At 39.6% G+C, this 19,420-nt stretch overlaps 4 protein-coding genes across 6 annotated transcripts in view; 1 reads left to right on the plus strand and 3 right to left on the minus strand.

Annotated features, from left to right (window-relative positions):
- stim1a (stromal interaction molecule 1a) overlaps positions 1–3,722 on the minus strand; it is a 41,976-nt gene extending 38,254 nt beyond the window's left edge. For all 3 annotated transcript variants that reach the window (XM_055147682.1, XM_055147680.1, XM_055147681.1), the window contains exon 1: positions 3,533–3,722. The gene's annotated coding sequence lies outside the window, so the exon portion shown is untranslated. The remainder of the gene's footprint in view (positions 1–3,532) is intronic.
- Positions 3,723–4,555: 833 nt separating this feature from the next.
- On the minus strand, positions 4,556–6,546 carry LOC110174482 (post-GPI attachment to proteins factor 2-like). Its single transcript, XM_020940584.2, has 5 exons — positions 6,370–6,546; positions 6,015–6,264; positions 5,293–5,399; positions 5,112–5,220; positions 4,556–4,683 (listed from the first exon to the last, which is right to left on the minus strand). Exons 1-5 carry the CDS (start codon positions 6,535–6,537, stop codon positions 4,556–4,558), a joined length of 762 nt encoding a protein of 253 aa, XP_020796243.1. The 5' UTR covers positions 6,538–6,546.
- Positions 6,547–10,440: 3,894 nt separating this feature from the next.
- chrna10a (cholinergic receptor, nicotinic, alpha 10a) lies at positions 10,441–13,748 on the plus strand. The gene is made up of 5 exons (XM_020940560.1): positions 10,441–10,447; positions 10,640–10,785; positions 10,856–11,010; positions 11,536–12,068; positions 13,063–13,748. The coding sequence occupies exons 1-5, from the start codon at positions 10,441–10,443 to the stop codon at positions 13,746–13,748; spliced, it is 1,527 nt and encodes a 508-aa protein (XP_020796219.1).
- Positions 13,749–15,546: 1,798 nt separating this feature from the next.
- LOC110174459 (olfactory receptor 52N5-like) lies at positions 15,547–19,339 on the minus strand. The gene is made up of 2 exons (XM_020940561.2): positions 19,316–19,339; positions 15,547–16,485 (listed from the first exon to the last, which is right to left on the minus strand). Exons 1-2 carry the CDS (start codon positions 19,337–19,339, stop codon positions 15,547–15,549), a joined length of 963 nt encoding a protein of 320 aa, XP_020796220.2.
- Positions 19,340–19,420: the final 81 nt, after the last annotated feature.

Raw genomic sequence — 19,420 nt, forward strand, 5'->3', positions numbered from 1 at the left:
CAGTAAAAAATAAAGGCTAAATCATGGAAAATCTTTGTTAAACCACTTCTTGTGCAAAGTTCATATGAAACACAAACATTTTAATCCTCAAAACAGCGAAAATGTCAAACGAGTTTCCTTCCACTAAACAAACAACGAAACTGTAGCTGTAACAAAATCATTTAGTAAAATAAACCAAAAATACTCTTGGTGATATATCGATAGAGCAGCCCACAATATCGATACTGTGTCATCACATTAAACGATACGATATATCGATATTTCAATATTTTTGCACACCCCTCTACTCTTTATCACACGAAGACCACAGTTCTTTAGTTTAAGGTCATGGTTTAAGGTCAAGGGTATATTTCCTCTGTACAGACATAGCTTCACTCAAATCTTCCATGTTTTTGGGATACTCCTTACGGTTCGCCCGTAGCACGCCGGCGAATAACGCCTTCAGTTCCTGTTTTTTCTGGCCAGCAGGGGCGCAAAGACTCCCCCAAAAATAGTTAAAAAATGATTACATGCCCATGTTTAATCGGATCGTGCTGAAATTTGAATCACTAATGTGTGATCTCAGCCTGAATATAATACACTATAAAACATATGAACTGCGAACACTATAGCGCCCCCTACCATTGACATGAAATGTCAACATTATCAGATTAGCACCAAATTTGGGGATTAAATTCTACGCATGATTACAAGCAAAAAAGTCAATCATTCTGCACCCCTATGACGAACAGGAAGTCGGCCATATTGGATCAAACATTCGCCGCCGTTTTGACTTGGGGGTCTACAAAAAGATTCAAGTCCCCGGGGTTTGGTCCAAATGAGCTCAGATTTGACATGTCACATCTACAGACATAAACTCACAGAAATTTTCAACTTTTTTGGGGATACTCCTTACGGTTTGCCCGTAGCACGCCGCCGAAAAATGCCTTCATTTCCTGTTTCTTTGGTGACCTGTCACGGCCACAGGCATTGTCCTAGAGAACTCAAATTCAAATCACAATTGCGTGATGCTGGTATGAATGTAATGAAATATGAAATTTAATAAAAGTGAACTCTATAGCGCCCCCTAGCATAGACGTGAAACGTCAACATTATCGGATTAGTACCAAATTCGGGGCATAAATTCTATGTATGATTACAAGCAAAAAAGTCTATTACGGACATGATGCATTTTCCACTATTGGCCAGCAGGGGCGCAAAGACTCCCCCAAAAAATAGTTAAAAAATAATTACACACACAGGCTTAGTCCGATCGTGCTGAAATTTGAATCACTAATGCCTGATCATGGCCTGAATATAATACACTTTAAAACATATGAAAAATGAACTCTATAGCGCCCCCTACCATAGACATGAAATTTCAACATTATCGGATTTGTACCAAATTTGGGGATTAATTTCTATGTATGAATGCAAGCAAAAAAGTCTACTACGGACATGATGCATTTTTCACGGTTTGCCAGTAGGGGCGCAAAGAATCCCCCCAAAAATATTTTTAAAATTATTACAGGGACATGCTTAGTTCGATTGTGCTGAAATTTGAATCACTAATGCGGGATATTGGTCTGAATATAATACACTATAAAACATATGAAAAGTGAACAGTATAGCGCCCCCTACCTTAGACATGAAATGTCAACATTATCGGACTTGGACCAAAGTCGGGGGTTAAATTCTATGCATGATTATAAGCAAAAATGTCTATTACAGTCATGGTGTATTTTTCACGGTTGGCCAGCAGGGGCACAGAGAATCCTCCAAAAAATATTGTAAAAATTATTATATGCACATGTTTTGTCCGATTGTGATGACATTTCTATCAGTTATACACTACATGACCCTTATTCCATTGATATGTCAAATACAGTTATCAGGGATACAGCGCCACCTATATGAATGCACACAATTTATTATTGTGTGACATAAAATTTGTTTTACATTCATTTGTAAAACTTTGCCAAAACATTCACTGACGTACTCCTCATCATAAAAGTCAGTAAGACCTATGCCCTAGTTTTACACTTTTGCCTCTAGAATAATGTGTGTCGGGGCGGTCGCGAGTCCCCGGCATTCGCCAGGGGGGGCGGTGCGCGCCCAGGGCGAGGGCCACCATCGCCGCGCGCGGCTTTAATTTGTTATTGGGTTCTTTTTTCAGACCAAAAGTTTGAGTAGTCGAAACTGTCAGATATGAAAACACTCTTGGTCTGAAAAAAGATCTCAATAATATATGTCATTGCTCTGCCTGTAATGTTCCACAGTATGACATAAAACAGCTCTACCTTACATGAATTAAATTACAAGTAATTTTAAAGCTCAAACACCTGGGAAAAAACTGACATTCTGACAGTGAGCAGGGTTACCTCTCCACAGATCTGACTTGTAATTAGGTCTGGTTTGGTCTCCATGAAGATAGAAAGGTTTAACACCAAACTGTGAAACATTCTAGACAAAGCAATAACATCACCAGGAAGAAAAGCATTTGACAGACCCTCCACCAGAAAAGTTAAACAAGACACCTGTAAGTATAGTGATTTTCTGATGGGCACTCAAAATGCTTTACAACAAGAATCCACTTATTCATTCACACAACTATGTACAAGGTGGGTAAAGGGTCTTATTCAAAGACACAACCTCAGTATCCAGAGGTGGAGTATTATGATGGTGTGAATTAAAAGATTTTAAGACATTTGTTGTTGTTGTTTTTTTTTTTTTTTTTTTTTTTTGTTACATTCTAGGACAACATCTAACGAATCCCTTTTATTAAGACAAGCCTTGGCCTACAGCTAGAAGATGACAGGTGAAGTATCAGCATTTAACTAGACCTCTGAGCATTATATCTCAACAAAACCAAAACCAGTGTCGTCCTTTAGGGCTATTGTTGAAATGGGCAGGGAAACAGTGCACGAAAAGCATCGATTCTACTTACACTTACAGCTTTACCTGATATGCCTCCCTAAGACTATGAACAACACTCAGATAGAGGAATTGGATCTTAGCTCGGATTGATTAAGGTGTTCATTTAACTGTAGGGACATCAACACAGTTTAACCAGGGACAGTGACATAAGGAAGACAGAAGCAGCCAGTTACATAAACCGAGCCAAAGTCCTCTTCCTGGATGACTATCGCTAGCTCTCTCATCCCTTTCATTTGACCAGTACAGTTTACATAAAACGCACTGTCACTCAGAATTTCCCTTCACATGGAGAAATTGACATTATCTCGAGTGGCAGCTGTTGAGGACGTCTCCATGCCTGTCCACAGCCTGCTAGCTTGCTAAACATCTCGGCTAACTAGGAAATGAATGCGACATGCGTAAAAGTGTGTTGTCGGCTTTCTGAGGAACGAAAGGGCTACGAGTCGGGTTTATTTAATCGTAATAAACAAACAAAAGATTCACAGCTTCCCAAGATTTAACGTTAGAAAAAAAACATCTCCAAAATAGACTGACAGCCGAGTGGGAGAAGGAAAGTCTGGGTACGTGTCCATCACGCTGCGCTGCCGTGGCACCGCTGGCTCTAGCGGGGACGTACCTGTCATGTAGAGCCCGGGAAGTCCCTCTCAGCTCTGGATTAACATTGCCGCAGATGCGCGGTCGCCTGAAGCCGAAACAGATCGACGCCAAAGCTGAATGCGGTGGCTCCAGTGAGAGGTAGATCCAGATCCGAAAGAGCCGCAGCAGAGAGCGCACTGGGGACTGCCTTCTTCTGCGCTGGCACCTGTGCGTTCTCTTTCTGCGAGTGTCGCCATCTAGAGTACAGTTGAAGTACAGAAGCCTTTGCCTGAGAGTGCCATCTGGTGGAATGACCAAGTTACTGCTAAGGTTTTATAATAAAACCTTAAAAATAACTGGATAGTGCAGGTTATGTTGGAGAACCACGTGGGGAGGGATAAGGGGATTTCAGACTCGATTAAATGCTGATTTGTTAACCTAAATAAAACAAAAACAAATCAAGGGCACAGTATCTCTGGAAGAAATGATATTGTGTCTCATTTGGACCTTCCTGGCTAGACAAAGGAGAAATAAAATATAAATAAATTACATTTTCCTATAGCTTCCTACAGCTCCCCACAGAGAATGATACAGGACATCACTTCTTCACTTCAATCACTTCTTATATTGTCTAGATTTTTTCCCCCCTACAAATCTGTAGGCTATATCTTTTGTTATTTTGTCTGCTTTAAATATTTAGCATTTTTTAATATCTTCAGTATATTTCAAGTATTATAATTTTTTTTGTTCTTTGCTATTATATTGTAATATTGGAGCTACTGTTTCTAATTCGTTTCCCCTGTTGATCAATAAGATATGTCTATGTCTACATACACATCTACATATACATCTACATATATATGATAAATGCAAATATAAAAAGAGAACAGTAACATTTAAAAACACTTTACTTTTATACCACACGGCATTGGCAGTGTCTTTGTGCATGTACATTTTACAACTGTCCTCATGGAAATATGTGGAACAGGCCGTCCCAGTCTTCCTGTGCTGCCGCTGCTGCTGTGTCTGACTCGTCTCCAGGGTTGGTGCTGTTTGAGTCTAGTCAGAAGTGTTTATCCTCCAAAGAGACCATCACTATATCCCGGCCTCTGAAGTCCCACACTGCTGTGAGGTGGAACGCCATGTTGGAGAAGACCAGGAGATACTCGAAGAGAGCAAACATTGTGTATGCTGAGAAAAGACAGATGGTATGGTTCAATGTTCAACCAGGGGTATGGAGATTTATGTGTGTATGGGTGTCGGCTTCCTGGAATTATTTCAGATTAATATATTTTTTATTACTTTGCAGAATAAATATAAACTAGCTGTAAGTAATGACATTTTTATCTCGATCCAATCAGGTCTACAGCTAATCCTCCGTAAGTAAACACATGTGGCTTGGAGCAGAGTTTAGACTTTGGAGGAACTTTAGTGTGTGTGTGTTCTATGTCTACAATACGATTTGTTTTTTGTTTTTTGTATTTTTTCTTATTACCCAACCCTAACTTGCTTATAAAAAAATGTTGCCTGACATGGGGGCTTATAGCATACTGTCTAATAGGTTTTAATCCACTTTCCTAGTCCATGTTCAAGTTTCTTTTACTCAACTCAAGCCTCACCTCCAGATTGGCAGTATATGTTGTGCTTCCAGTAGAAGAACCCGGCAAAACCACAGAAGAAGGAGCAGGCGAATAGCAGGCGTTTCTTCCAGCAATGAGACCTGGCATCCTTGGAAACACGGAGAAGATTAGCAGCACTTAGAGATGACTATATTGAGTAGATAGTGTGTAGTTTGCTCACCTCAGGGCTAAAGGACTGTTTCTTTATAGCACTCCACAAACGGCAGGTTATGAGCATGTAGACCAGAGAGCTGCCAATGAACAGGAGGAACCCAGTCTTATGCACGGCTAGGAGCACAGAGAAGATAAAGCAGGTTAGAGTCTGGAATATTTTTGTATGTGTGCAAAAAGTCACTTTGGAGGTCAGACTAAGACTGTGACTATGGCCTATTTGATTGTTGTACTGATGGGTTTCAGTTTTCTGTGATAGGCAACAATTCTCACCATTCAAAAGATTGGATACTGTATTTTGAATGCAATTGCTACAGCAATAGTCCTAATTTGTCACAATTCTGAAACCCCTGGATAACCATATGTCTCATCAGAGCTGAATTTGTATCAGCAAAACTGCAGAAAATATTGTATTTTGCATGTATTTTTTTATATCCACAAATATCCATACATATCCACAAGTATATAAAGCACCAAGGACACACTGAATCATAGAAATTAATGAGCAAAATGACAGAATTGTGTATGACGTAAGAAGATAAGATGATCAAACCTATATTAGCCTATATTATTACAAATAATAGAAGATATTTATCTATGATTTCAGATAATTATTATTATGATTAAGGGTAAAAAACAGAACTATTGTGAACAGTAAACCATGTTCAGTCGATAGAAATTGAAGTAGCAGTGAGTTTATAACTACAATATGGAATTATGAAAAGTGCTCACCATAGGCCTCAGTGGAGGAGACAGAGGTGAGCAGCAGCAGGCCCATGTTCTCACACACAGAGAAAAAAAGGCACAGGGCACTCAGGGACCTCTCCACAGAGCGGGCCCCAAAGCGGCCCCTGTACAGTTTGGAGTAACTGTACTCCACCAGGACACGGGGGGCCCAATGCAGCCCAATACAGGCCCTCCAGATGTGGCACTCTGGACTCAGGCTGATGGAGGCACTTATGGACGGCAGGTAGTTAGCAACCTGAAAAATAGACACTGGTCTATGAAACAACCTGATTATTCCACCAAATGGTCTGTAAATACGATGACATAAAGTCTGATTTCTCTAAACACATGAAATCCATACGTGGCAGTGTGTTCCTGTGGCGTCCTCAAAGTGATACACAGAGGAGATGAAGACACAAGAGAGCAATCCCAGCAGAGGCAGGCACAGGGTCCCCACAACACAAGACCTGAAGGAGAACCGCAACAACAGCGGCCTGTCAGGCCCCACCGCATGGGGTCCCTGCAACATCTTCTGCACAAGGACCAGGCCTGGTGTATGCAACAAAACAAATTAGTTAGAGCCAACGGAATATAAAGCTAAGTAGAAATAGCCTATATATACTATGTCAGACGTGTGGCAGACTTGTGGCAGACTAATTGGACACCCATGACAGCCATTACATACAATTGAATTAGGCCTACATACATACTTTTTGTCAATTGACACAGAACTCACAGTAAAACATTCCAGTTTGTGGACAGTGGTTGAGAAGTTATATCTCTCCAACACGGATTCTCTCAGGTAAGCTCTGTGCACCTTGTAATTCACGTTGAACAGTAAAATAAATGCAAATGCTCCTGCTCTGTGCAGGACAAAGCAGCCACAAGATGAAGCTGGAACAACCAGATTTTACTGTCGTTATATTCACCAGTTTAGGCTACTGCTCATGGTGTTGCGTGACAGCTATAGCCTGTACTGTGATTAGCCCCCTCATGTGTTTTATACAACATCACAGGCGTGAAAAAGCATTAGGCCCATGAACCCCGAGCACAGAGAGGAGGACGCGGACGTGCGTTACCTTAAATCAACTGCTGCCTCTCGGCATCGTTATCCTCCTCGTTAATACGCGATAATACACGTGCCGTTCTGTAACATCAGTCCAAAGCCGCTGCCAGGAACAGCCCTTTGTGTGCGCGCGTCAGCATCAGCTGGACCAGAGAGGCGCGCAATAGGCCATCACCAACCGGAAGAAAATATCAAGAAAACCGTGGTGACGTAAATGGTGCCGTATCCACTGATGTGGTTTGCAAAAACGTCGCCACGCTCCTACATCATCCTTAAATTTACAGTCCCTAAATTTAGCTTGCTTTATGACAGAGTGTATGCCGATATGACAAAAGCGGCGCATTTTATATTCTATGTTAAATCTATAGGTACTTTTTTGCTCTGTAAAAAATACATTTAAAAAAAAAATAAGAAAAAACGTTGTAGGCTACAGTTAACAGACATTTTATTAACTAGAAAAGCACTCAGAGAGCGCAGACCTCCGCCAAGGACTACAGTCCCACTCATATTAATTGTGTTTTCCATAAATATTTGTCTCGTATCTTTCAATTTGGAATATGAAAGAGGATCCCATTGTCCATCCCTGAGTCAAATTTCATGGGGTTTGGTCAATAATTAACCGAGATATTGAGAAACAAAATTTTTGGCCCCATTTACCACAATGTTAACTAAAATTTCAAAGTGATCCAGAATCCAGGATTTCTTCCGGATCACCCCCAAAATGAAATCAGTTCTTCCTTGTCACATTTCCAACAAATCCTGAAAATTTCATCAAAATCGGTCCATAACTTTTTGAGTTATGTTGCTAACAGTCAAACAACAAACAAACAAACAAACAAACAAACAAACAAACAAACAAACAGACAAACGCCGGCAAAAACATAACCTCCTTGGCGGAGGTAATAAGGCTAAAAATACAAATAAACAAATCACGCTCCGTACAAGGCCGGTTTCATGAATAGGAATTCGGGAGCTTTCCACGGTGCTGAACTGGAACATCACATATCAAAGTGAACTGCTGCTCCACACAGCCACGCCCCCTGTAGTTTCCCGCGGATTAACAGCTCTGTGTTGGGTTCAGAGTCCCATCTCCAATGTGTTGGAGAAGGGCTTTGATGGTTGGAACAAAATGAAGCCAGGCGGTGCTACGGGCTGGTTCATGTGCCTTATTTTTGTCACCATTTTTCAAAGTAAGTAATTTTTGTAATAATTTTTTTTCTTCCAAAGCATTTAGCTGTGAGTTAATCTCTAGCATAACTGCATAATTACTCTATTTAATTCTTATCAAACTAAGACAAGTAGACTGTACAACAACAAAGATCTCCCAAATGCAATCTACTTGGCTTCATGCAAGTACTTGGTTTGGTTGCAATGTGATTTTGACCAGTTACTTCTGGCCTAGGCTGTTAAAGTTTGTGTATGCTTTAAAATTATATATGTGAGTGTCTATATGTTTGTTTGATGGTGTACAGATAAATCTATAGATAACTGGATGTCATCACATGGTTTGGACACATGTTTCATTTGCGGTCTCACTCTCAGATGTTGTGGGGATTAGCACACACACTGCAGCCCTCACACGCACACACACAACCAGCACTGCAGAGAATGGCAGATTTGCATGATCTCTTACTGGAGCTTTGCAGAATGGCCTTTGTCCCAATCGCCATCTGTCACTGTCATGTCTAAGGCTTCTTTTTACATAATCAAGTTGAAATTGGTGGCCATGTTTATGTTGTTAAACACAAAATCTGATCATTTGGCTGGTCTCTCTTCTTTCGGTTGGTTCTGGCGTTGATAAGTCACAGGTAACTCATTAGGATAACTTTTTAACTCACCACATCTTCCAGTTCACCCAATTCAAAGACACTAGTCCCAGTGAGATGAGGAGGCCTCTCTAAACCAGGGCTCATTGAATAGCATAGGGAGAGGCAGGACTGAGGACACAGAAACCTCTTTTAAAAATTTATTCCATACAAAGAAAGAAGATATGATATGATGATACGTTAATTTTGGATGTTTCCATTTACAGCTTAGAGATAATTAGAAAGCAGTTTCCATATGTTGTGAGGTCTACCTGCACTCACCTGAGAAGGTTACATTATTGTCTTTTATCTAAGGCCAAAAAGTCATGTTTTTGGAGTTTATCCCCCTCTTAAAAGAAGGCATCCAAACATCAGCTTCAAATGACCATGGTGTGAGTTGTAGGAGGTGCACCTCTTTTCCAGAGCTGAGCTGAGCCAAAACACCCAATCTTACAACCCCAAAGACTCTAAATCCCACCAGAGGGGCCCTGTCCTAAGGCACGTGAGCTCAAGGAAGAGACCTGGAGGTTTTCTAGTCCAGGCTCTTTTGTCTCTGAAGATGGTCAACTTTATAGTTTCCAGCATCCTGTTGTAGGTGGCTGAACTTTTGCACTTTTCATGTGAGTCGTTGAGTGAAACAACAGCCTCCCACAGTGTCTGGTTAGATGCAAAACAGTCTGCACTCAGCATGTTTGGAAGTTGCATGCCCATTACAACCACAGCTCAACCAAAGTTTATATGTAGGTCGACCAAGCTCGACCTACATATAAACATCAGGTTTCTATACGACCTATATGCAAACATGAGGTTATTTCTAGCTTTTGCAAAGACACAAGGTTTAATTCAACTCAACCTTGAGTTAACTTCACCTGAGACATAGTACATTACTGAAATAAACAATATGAAACACAAATACATATCTCATTTTTCAAATGAGGAAAATATGTGAGGATGTATGTATACAAGTACAATATGAAATTATAAAAATGATTTATAAATCAAAAAAACAAGAGCAAACATTTTAACAGCAAACTGAGTTACACCAGTTGACAGCCTTATAACAATGCTTTTTTTTTTTTAGCTTTGTGAGGGCCCTACATGATTTTGCGGCTTTATATTTTGCCAAACTTTGGATTCCATATCTCTTAGATCCTCCACGTCCTTCACTGGCAGCTACAGTGATAGAATGGATAATAATAACACAAAAAAGTAGCAAATGATGAAACTTATTTGATGTATTAGGATTGTGGTGCATTATTACGACAAATAGTCTTTACTATTTGTTTTCATTTTCTAGAATGGGATGTTGGGAGGCAAGTATTTATTAAATATTATTGGCCTATAAAATAAATGTTATATAAAATGTTGTAATATATATAAAATGTTGTGATGTCTTCTGAAAGCCTGCAATTTGACTGCAGACTGTTATTCTCTAAACTAGCAGAAAGATAGGTATTAAAAGTATAGTTTTGTTGTGGCTTTGTGGCAGAGGATTCGAATACTAATCCCAAGTGCCCTTGGGCAAGACACTGCAGACCAATGTGCCTCATGTATGGTCGGTATGGAGCGTAACAGTGACGGCCCACCACTTGTTTACTGAAGCAAATTTTTCATTCATTTTTGTCACACACATTTGGGCTTCAAAGTGAGCAGGAGTCCTGACTGTATGCTCCATAGTGTGTTCTAATGCATCTGCACAATGACCATATGTCAGGAGATTGTACTGTACTTTTCTCACTGTTTCTCTGTATACCACATAGCCTGTTGCTGTGCTAATGGAAAATACGCTCAGAAGCTTCTTAAGGATTTATTTGCAAACTACAGCAGTGCCCTCCGGCCGGTGGAGGACACCAACAAAGTGCTGAACGTAACGCTGCAGGTGACTCTCTCCCAGATCATCGACATGGTAAAGCACTGTCCCCTACAGTCCATGCATATGCCCATACTGTCCCAACCAACCCTGTCACATATTACAGGACGAGAGGAATCAAATTCTCACAGCCTATTTGTGGATCCGGCGAGTGTGGGTAGATTCACACCTCAGATGGGACAAAGATGAGTACGATGGACTCGATACCATCCGTATACCTAGTAGTTATGTATGGAGACCTGATATAGTCCTATATAACAAGTAGGTCGGAATGGTATTGGGTTGATCTGGTGATGATGGCCTGGACAGAGGGCACAAGCTGAACTCTTCCACAGTGTATTACCGGGAGTGTTCAGGTCACAGTCTGCTTTTTCTAACCCCCCAAAAGAAAGAACTGGACTTAATTTTTTGTCAGTTTGTACACACACCTATATTCCTAATGAATATTAAAAACTAAATATTATGATGTAGTTATAGAGTCACTGTTATTGCATTAAAATAGAATATGCTTTTGAAAACACTTACACACAAAGAGTAAACTTCAAGCCTCTCATAGATACTTCATATAGCCACATAGCTTCTTTTTATAACCTTACCCACTTTGCTCCATTTACTTTCTAAATGGAAACTGCAACTATAACCTTGTTCTTTGATATGGAGGATTATTAAAAGCAGACAGAACTGAGGAGATAGTAGCTTTCCCTCAGCTGGTGAATTGTGCCCTCAAATCTTGGTTACCATCCATTTGCATTAAATGGGTTCTAACATGAGAATCTTGTGTTACAGCGCTGATGACCACTTCACCGGCCCCATGGACACCAACGTGGTCATCCAGCACGACGGTCAGATCACCTGGGATTCTCCGGCCATCACCAAAAGCTCCTGCAAGGTCGACGTCTCCTTCTTCCCCTTTGATGCTCAGCAGTGCCGCTTCACCTACGGCTCCTGGACCTACAATGGTAACCAACTCGACATCCTCAACGCCATGGACAGCGCAGATTTGGCCGACTTGGTGGAAAACGTGGAGTGGGAAGTTCTGGGAATGCCGGCGAAGAAGAACGTTATAGTGTATGGGTGTTGCGCGGAGCCGTACCCAGATGTGACCTACACCCTCAAACTGAAAAGAAGAGCATCATTCTATGTGTTTAACCTGCTGATTCCGTGTGTTATGATCTCATTCCTGGCACCGCTTGGTTTCTACCTCCCTGCCGACTCTGGAGAGAAGGTGTCATTGGGGGTCACTGTCATGTTAGCACTAACAGTCTTCCAGCTGTTAGTCGCCGAGATAATGCCACCGTCGGAGAATGTACCTCTCATTGGTAAGACATGAGATATAAAGATTTTCATGGTAAAAAGTGTGTAAGTAGGTGCATATGTTATTTAAGCACTATGTAACTTTTCTGGTCTACAATTCGTACCTGCTTGTCTCCATGAAGCCTAGAATGTTACAGTGTGGCATTAAATTGGAGATAGTAATAAATGTTGTCATAAAAGTAGTGATGATGGTCAGGCCCTACGAAAGACTCTTGACAAATCACATGTTTCATACGAAGTAACCACAGAAGCTCAGTTGGTATAGCATTTGTCCACTGATTAGACAGAAAGTCTCGACATAAACGTCATTGGTTGAGTGGTCAGACTGACGCACAGGTTCACTCTTGGACAAGACACTTAACCCACCTTGCCCCTATAGTATCTGTGTAGACTGGTGTATGAGCGTGTGTGTGAATGGGTGAGTGGTTCCTTGTTGTAATGCGTATCTTGAAGGTGGAAAAGCGTCATAAAAATTTGATCATTTAACCTGAGCTGATAATTCAAACAAACAAAAACAGAAAACACAGGTTCCTGTAGAAATGTTCTTATTAAAACATAGAACAGCACAAATAGAAAGTAAAAGAAGAAAGAAAGAAGAAAGTCAGATAAAAGGAGATGGCTGTGAGGCCCCACTGCAGGACACAAAGGATCTTCAGATGTTCTGAGGGCTGTTATTCTCCTTAAACTGCCCTAACAAAGAGACTAAGAGACTTTTGTTTGAGCTATTGTGTTATTATTGAATTTTAACTGCTCAGTGTGCTTGAATTGGGAACATCTGGGACAAATTCAGTTATATGTATTGATTGATTGATTAGTGAGGATATAATGTGAGCTTTAGAAATGTAGATGGCATGTGAGGTATTTGGATGTGTAGTGATTATGCAAAATAATGCAGGGATCAGACCTTTTTAGTATCACAGTCATCTGTCACTTTGTATTTGAAGTTAGCTTTTCTGTAGTAATATTATCTCAGTCATTTTATTTATTTATTTTTTTCAGGAAAGTACTACATTGCAACCATGACTATGATCACAGCCTCCACCGCTCTGACCATCTTCATCATGAACATACACCACTGTGGCCCAGATGCCAAACCTGTCCCTAAATGGGCCAAGACGCTCATCCTGCAGTATCTTGCCCGCATGTGCTTCGTCTACGAGGTTGGCGAAAACTGCATGTCTCCAACACCTGAAAAACCCGAACACCAACCTGTCAAAAACAACAACAACTGCACTCCCAACGGCCAAGCTCCATCTGGCCGAGAAGAGGACGTGATCAAAGTGGAGCGAGGGGTCCCGGAATTTTCTGAGGAGAGGGAGGATGCGGATCACATGTTGAGTCCCTTGAGTTCTATTGGGATAAACCCAACGAGTAACTACAGCGCCTGGAAGAATGGTGTTTTCGTGAGTATGGATTGTGGAGATACAGGTCCACCGAGGTGTAGGAGAGGAGGAGTGAGTGACCATGCAGACAAACGTGAGGGGTGCTGTAACAGTCAGAGTGTGGAGAATCAACTCCTTAGGAATATGGAGTACATGGCGAACTGTTATCGCGATCAGAGGGCGACGCAGAGACGCACAGGGGAGTGGAAGAAGGTGGCCAAAGTCTTAGACCGCTTCTTTATGTGGCTGTTCTTCATTATGGTGTTCTTAATGAGCCTTCTGATCATGGGTAAAGCTATTTAACTCCGGTCAAGAGGGCTATGATGAATCTCTGACTGACTGACTAATTTATTGGTTTCATAAACAAATATATCTGGAATTGCAGAGTATTAGGGATGTAACAACAACCAAAATGCCATGATATCGTATCGTCAAAAGTCTCACAATAATATTATGGGCTGTCACAATATATAGAATTACAAGTTCCTTTGCTTAAATGCATGGTTTTATAGCTGCAGCAGCTTGTGAACATTGGAAACTACATATCCCATGATTCATTTCAGTGCAAACAACGTGAAGACATATGTTTTTTCTTGAATTCTTGGGATTATGACGTAAATAATTCACACCAAAATGTTGTCAAGGTATTTTAAAAGCAAAAAAGTGTTACATCTACAATTATATTAGCCTCTTCAAAATGTCACAGTAAGTATCGTACCATGCATATCATGATAATATGGTACCGAGAGAGTTAGATCCCATTACATCCCCACTGAGTATGCATCAAAATCAGACGTAAATTCCTTTTTACTTTTTTTACTTTTTTTTTTACTTTTTATAAGGTGTAAAATGTCAATGCAAAGGCTCTCTTAAGGTAACGAATAGTGGATTAAAGGCCCTACATTACATTTTTCCCCATGTATTTAAGCAAAATTTGTCTTGTACAGTACAGATATATTGTGCAAGCAGCTCTTAAGGTCAAAATCCTGTATGTCTGCTGCGTGCTTTCTACATCCAGGGGTTTAATTTCCCTGATAATGAGGAAGTGTGCATACTAGTTGTTTTTAGCTTTACTGTCACAGCAAAACTCTGCATTGGTTTGAGCCGTGTAAAGCATTATAAACTGCTCAGAATGCACAAGGTAAAAAAGGAATAAGTTTGGACCACTGCAAACTGTTTATAATTGACTAATTCTATTTTTCACATTTTTAAGATCAGGTACAGGGCCTTTAATTACAACTACAAGCCATATTACAAAATTATTATTGCATTATCAGCTACTATTCCAAAAGTCCAATTGTTGTCGTAATTGTGTAATTTAGTCTTGTCACAGTGTCTACTAAAAAGTCTAAAGACTAAAAGATAATAATAGTTTTAGTCATAATATTGTGCATTTTTCATACTGAATACTTTATACACATTATATTTCTAACTTTCAGAAACACAAGCCTGACAAAATACTTGTGAATGAAATATCCATTTACTGTATGCTGTAAAAGTATGTATATAGTGATCCAAATGTTTAAAAAAATAAAATAAAATAAAAATGTAACAACCCGATTACAGTGACCATGATTTTTTGGCATTCATAATTTATAGTTAGGTGATAATAGCATAATTTCTTTCCTTTCTGTGGATAACAGTTGCCGCAGTATTAAAAAGGCTAAAACACTTAATTAAGTTATATACTAGAAAATAGGCTGCTTCCCACTGCCCTCCTTATTGACCTTATTCAGGAAGTTGCTTCAGGTGCTGCCTTTATTATTCCAGTTGCATGATTTAGGCTGCCAATGTTGAGAGCAGAAATACAGAATACAAAGCCATTTTCAGGCCACTCGTTGAAAGGATGAATTGTTAGTGCACATGAAGGTTTGAACATTTTAGACAACACAACCTGCTTTATATAGCCTAATATTTTAGCAACAAGACTTTCATATTAGTACTGAAATTAATGGAACTCCTCTTAACCTGAATGTGAGAAAGTAACAGAGGAAGAAGATGAATTTGACTTTATTCAAGTTTCATAAAATACACTTTTTAAATTATATCTCTATTAATAAACTCAACAAATTTGTAATTTTGTAAGAAAGATTTTAATCTTCTAGTTTGGTGACACTTTTCTTTGAACATAATACAGAATTTTATCCCGTAATAATTTGGTCTGTAGTCCATAGATAACAGGATTCAAATTAGCAGGAACCACGTGGAACAAGACATACGCTATTTGTCTCAAGTATGGATATTCTCGAAAGCGATGAAGAATAATCGTCAGAAAACCAGAACACATCATGATAAGGTAGAGCACCAGGTGACTTGCACACGTCTGAACTGCACGCTTATTCAACTCTTTATTCTTTCTAATCCAACACAGGAGCACAATCCGAATGTAAGTGATGGCCATACACCCCATAGAACAAGTAAAGAGCAGCACGGTGAAAAAGAGCCCGTAGATATTGTTTATGGATATGTCATCGCATGATAGTTTGAACAGGGATGCGTTGTCACAGTATGCGTTTTGAATCACATTCGTACACCGTGACAGTCTAACAGTCAGTCCAATGAGAACAGAAACCAGGACTATTGATATGCTCCAAGCTGCTGCTGAAAGACCAGTGACTGTCCAACTCGTCATGATGGCACTGTACCTCAACGGGTGACAGATAGCAATGTAGCGGTCGATAGCCATGATAATAAGAATCATATGAGAAGCTGAACCAAATGTATGGCTATAAAAAGCTTGCACCACACATTGCCAGTAGCTAATGTAGAGCTCTCCGGTCACAATGTGCATCATGAGTCGAGGTAGGAGGACGGTGTTCCCTATGAGGTCGTTCAGAGGTAGGTTACAGAAGAGGAGGTACATGGGCTGGTGGAGAGAGCGGTCGCTGAAGATGACCAGAAGGACGCCCAGGTTGGACAGGAGCAGGGAGGAGTAAACCAGAAGCAGGGAGAAGAACAGAGGGTACCTGAAAGGCGGAGCGATGTGGAAGCCCTGGATCTCCAGAAGGTCACTGGATATAGTGGAGTTGGCACCCATGATGTTTGTGTACGGAGCTGAAAAAAAAAAAAAAAAAAAGATATTTCCTTCACAGTTTGAGTCATATTAAAATGTCCAAGCATCTTTTTTCAATTTTTTTCAGATCATAAAATTAGGGGTGTCAAATTATCGCGTTAATTGCGATTAATTAATTACAGTCATATTTAGCGCGTTATGTTTTTTAATCCCGTTAATCTCATTTTTAATCTCTAACTTTACTGTTTCTGTATGTGAGTTGCTTTATTATAAAACCTGTTTTACACACACACACACACACACACAAAAAAACACATTTATACACTTTTTTATTTCGGTAATTCCACTCATTGCCGGAAACCCACACAAAACGCGCGCAGTAAGAGCGATGTAAACGTCACGTTCACGTTCGCGGCATCAGTCGCACAATGGACGAGGTCGAAGAGCCAGTAGAACAGAGTCAGCAGTGCACAGGTAAAAACACATTCGTGTCTTGGAAATTATTCTCCCGACGTGAAATATAAAAGAAAATAACAAATATAAAATCACCTACAACTTAAATGTCACTGGTGAAAACAACCTGCATGATGATGTCTGCACTACTGTCCTATAGTGACCTGCCACATGAGGGGACACGCACACAAACAGAAACACACACAAACACAAACACACACAAACAAACACACACCTTCATCATCGTCATTAACCTGAGAACGCGCGGACCATGTTTCCTTCCGTAGACACTGCGCCGCGTGTGGACCGTGTTTTCTCGCTACGCTGCGTAAACCGCGCTTCCTCCTGTGCGCCTCTAAACCAGAACTAACACCAAGACTAAAACCAGGACTAATCCAGTCCAGGACTAAACCAGGACTAAACCGGGTCTAAACCAGGACTAAACCAGGACTAAACCAGAACTAAAACCAGAACTAAAACCAGGTCTAAACCAGGTCTAAACCAGGTCTAAACCAGGACTAAACCAGAACTAAAACCAGAACTAAAACCAGGTCTAAACCAGGACTAAACCAGGACTAAACCAGGACTAAACCAGAACTAAAACCAGAACTAAAACCAGGTCTAAACCAGGTCTAAACCAGGACTAAACCAGAACTAACACCAGGACTAAAACAGGACTAACCCTTTCCAGGACTAAACTAGGACTAAACTAGGACTAAAGCAGGTCTAAACCAGGACTAAAACAAGGACTAAAACCAGTGATCTCATATATAAAGCATTTCTCTATCAATAATATTTTTAATATGGTTAAGGAAAGACTGGACTTTTTATTGTCTTTAAGTAGACAAAGGTTATTATGTTCAGATTTCCTCGTCTTTTGCTACTTTACAGCAAAACTGTTTCTTATTCATGGAGACTTGGGCTCAACAGCCAATTTGAAGAGATTTGTTAAACAATAAATGACTTTATAAAGTCACTTTTTTTAATCTATATCAGTCTTTTGATCTGCCACAATAATGTAATAATGAATTTAAATGAAAATACCTCAAATTGAAGGCTTTTCTCAGCAATTTTTAGGTGAGATTAAAATGAGATTAATTAGATTAATTAATTACAGATCATAATTAATTAATCTCTCAATTTTTTTAATCGCATGACAGCACTACATAAAATATAATAAGAAATATTGTACAAACAAGCAATAAAACTTATGGATGAAAAACCAAGAAATTGCCACAAAAATACAAAATCCCTTATAGGTGCACTATGTGAATTTGTCCTGTCCACCTCAACGTTGTATCTATTATTTGCTAAAAATTTTCCACATTTACACATTAAGGTATCTAGTATCCCCATGAAGTTAGGCAGTTTAAACCACCAGACCAAGTTACAGTTTAGATCTCACAATGCAATGAAAAGATTTGTCATTAAATATAGTTAATGATAGGTGTATTTAATGTCAACTTGTGGAACATTCCAGACAAAGCAACTACATCTCCATAAAGTCAAGTATATGCTTAAGGCCACATTAAAAAAAAAAAAGTCACATAGTGTAACCCTAAGCCTAATCCTTTAACTTCTGAACAATGGTTACATAACCATCAACTATAACCTGTTATCTCTGAGTGTCATCTAATATTTATACATAGTTTCCAACATTACTTTTACTATATTTTGTTGTTTAAAATCCTTTCTCATGTCATGAACAAGTCGAGTCTGTGTTCTGTTGTTTTAACATCATGACTGGGGAATGAAAAGTACCTCTTTGGTTGATTCTTGAATCATGAGTATGAAGAATTTCAAATGAATTAATCAAACCTGTGAATACTGAATCTTTCGCTTGAACTTAACATTAACTTGAACATTAATTACAATTCCATTTTATTAATGGTGAAACAATAAAACAGTTACCTCACTGAGCTATAGATACACTTCACCTTCAAGACTGAATGGCATAATGGGATAAACAGCATGTCGAAAAAGAATGTGGCACAAAACCACAAAATAAGGCCTAGAATTAATATTGCCTTTTACCAACTCCCATTGAAATTCAGAGTTTGCAATTCAGTATACTACAAGAAAGGTCTGTGACCAATAGTCAGATAATGAGGTACCATGGACAGTGTAATTGCTCTCAATGAAACCACAAGGAAGGAAAAGAAAACATATTGGTTTAAGATGAGAAATGAACATTGTAATTCACAATTCAAACAAAATATTGTATCTTTGCCTACATTTTGTCAAAAGTCCTCCGAGTGATGCAAACAAACACTTCTAATAAAGGCCAACTTCATACGTTCACAAGGTGTTATAAAAAGTATTCAACAATGATATGCCTATGATTGCCCCCCTAAACATGTGAAACATTCAAATACTCATACTCTTAAATGAACTATTATCACATTTTAAATACAAAACATGAAGACATATTGTACCCACTTACCAGACAGAGTCAATGTTAACTAACAGTGTGTTATGCTGCTATAGGCAGCTCTTAGAGGGAGGTGAA

The sequence above is a fragment of the Boleophthalmus pectinirostris genome, unplaced genomic scaffold (assembly GCF_026225935.1).
Source record: "Boleophthalmus pectinirostris isolate CB_2022bp ecotype Guang Dong unplaced genomic scaffold, ASM2622593v1 HiC_scaffold_9, whole genome shotgun sequence".
NCBI classification, from domain to species: domain Eukaryota; kingdom Metazoa; phylum Chordata; class Actinopteri; order Gobiiformes; family Gobiidae; genus Boleophthalmus; species Boleophthalmus pectinirostris.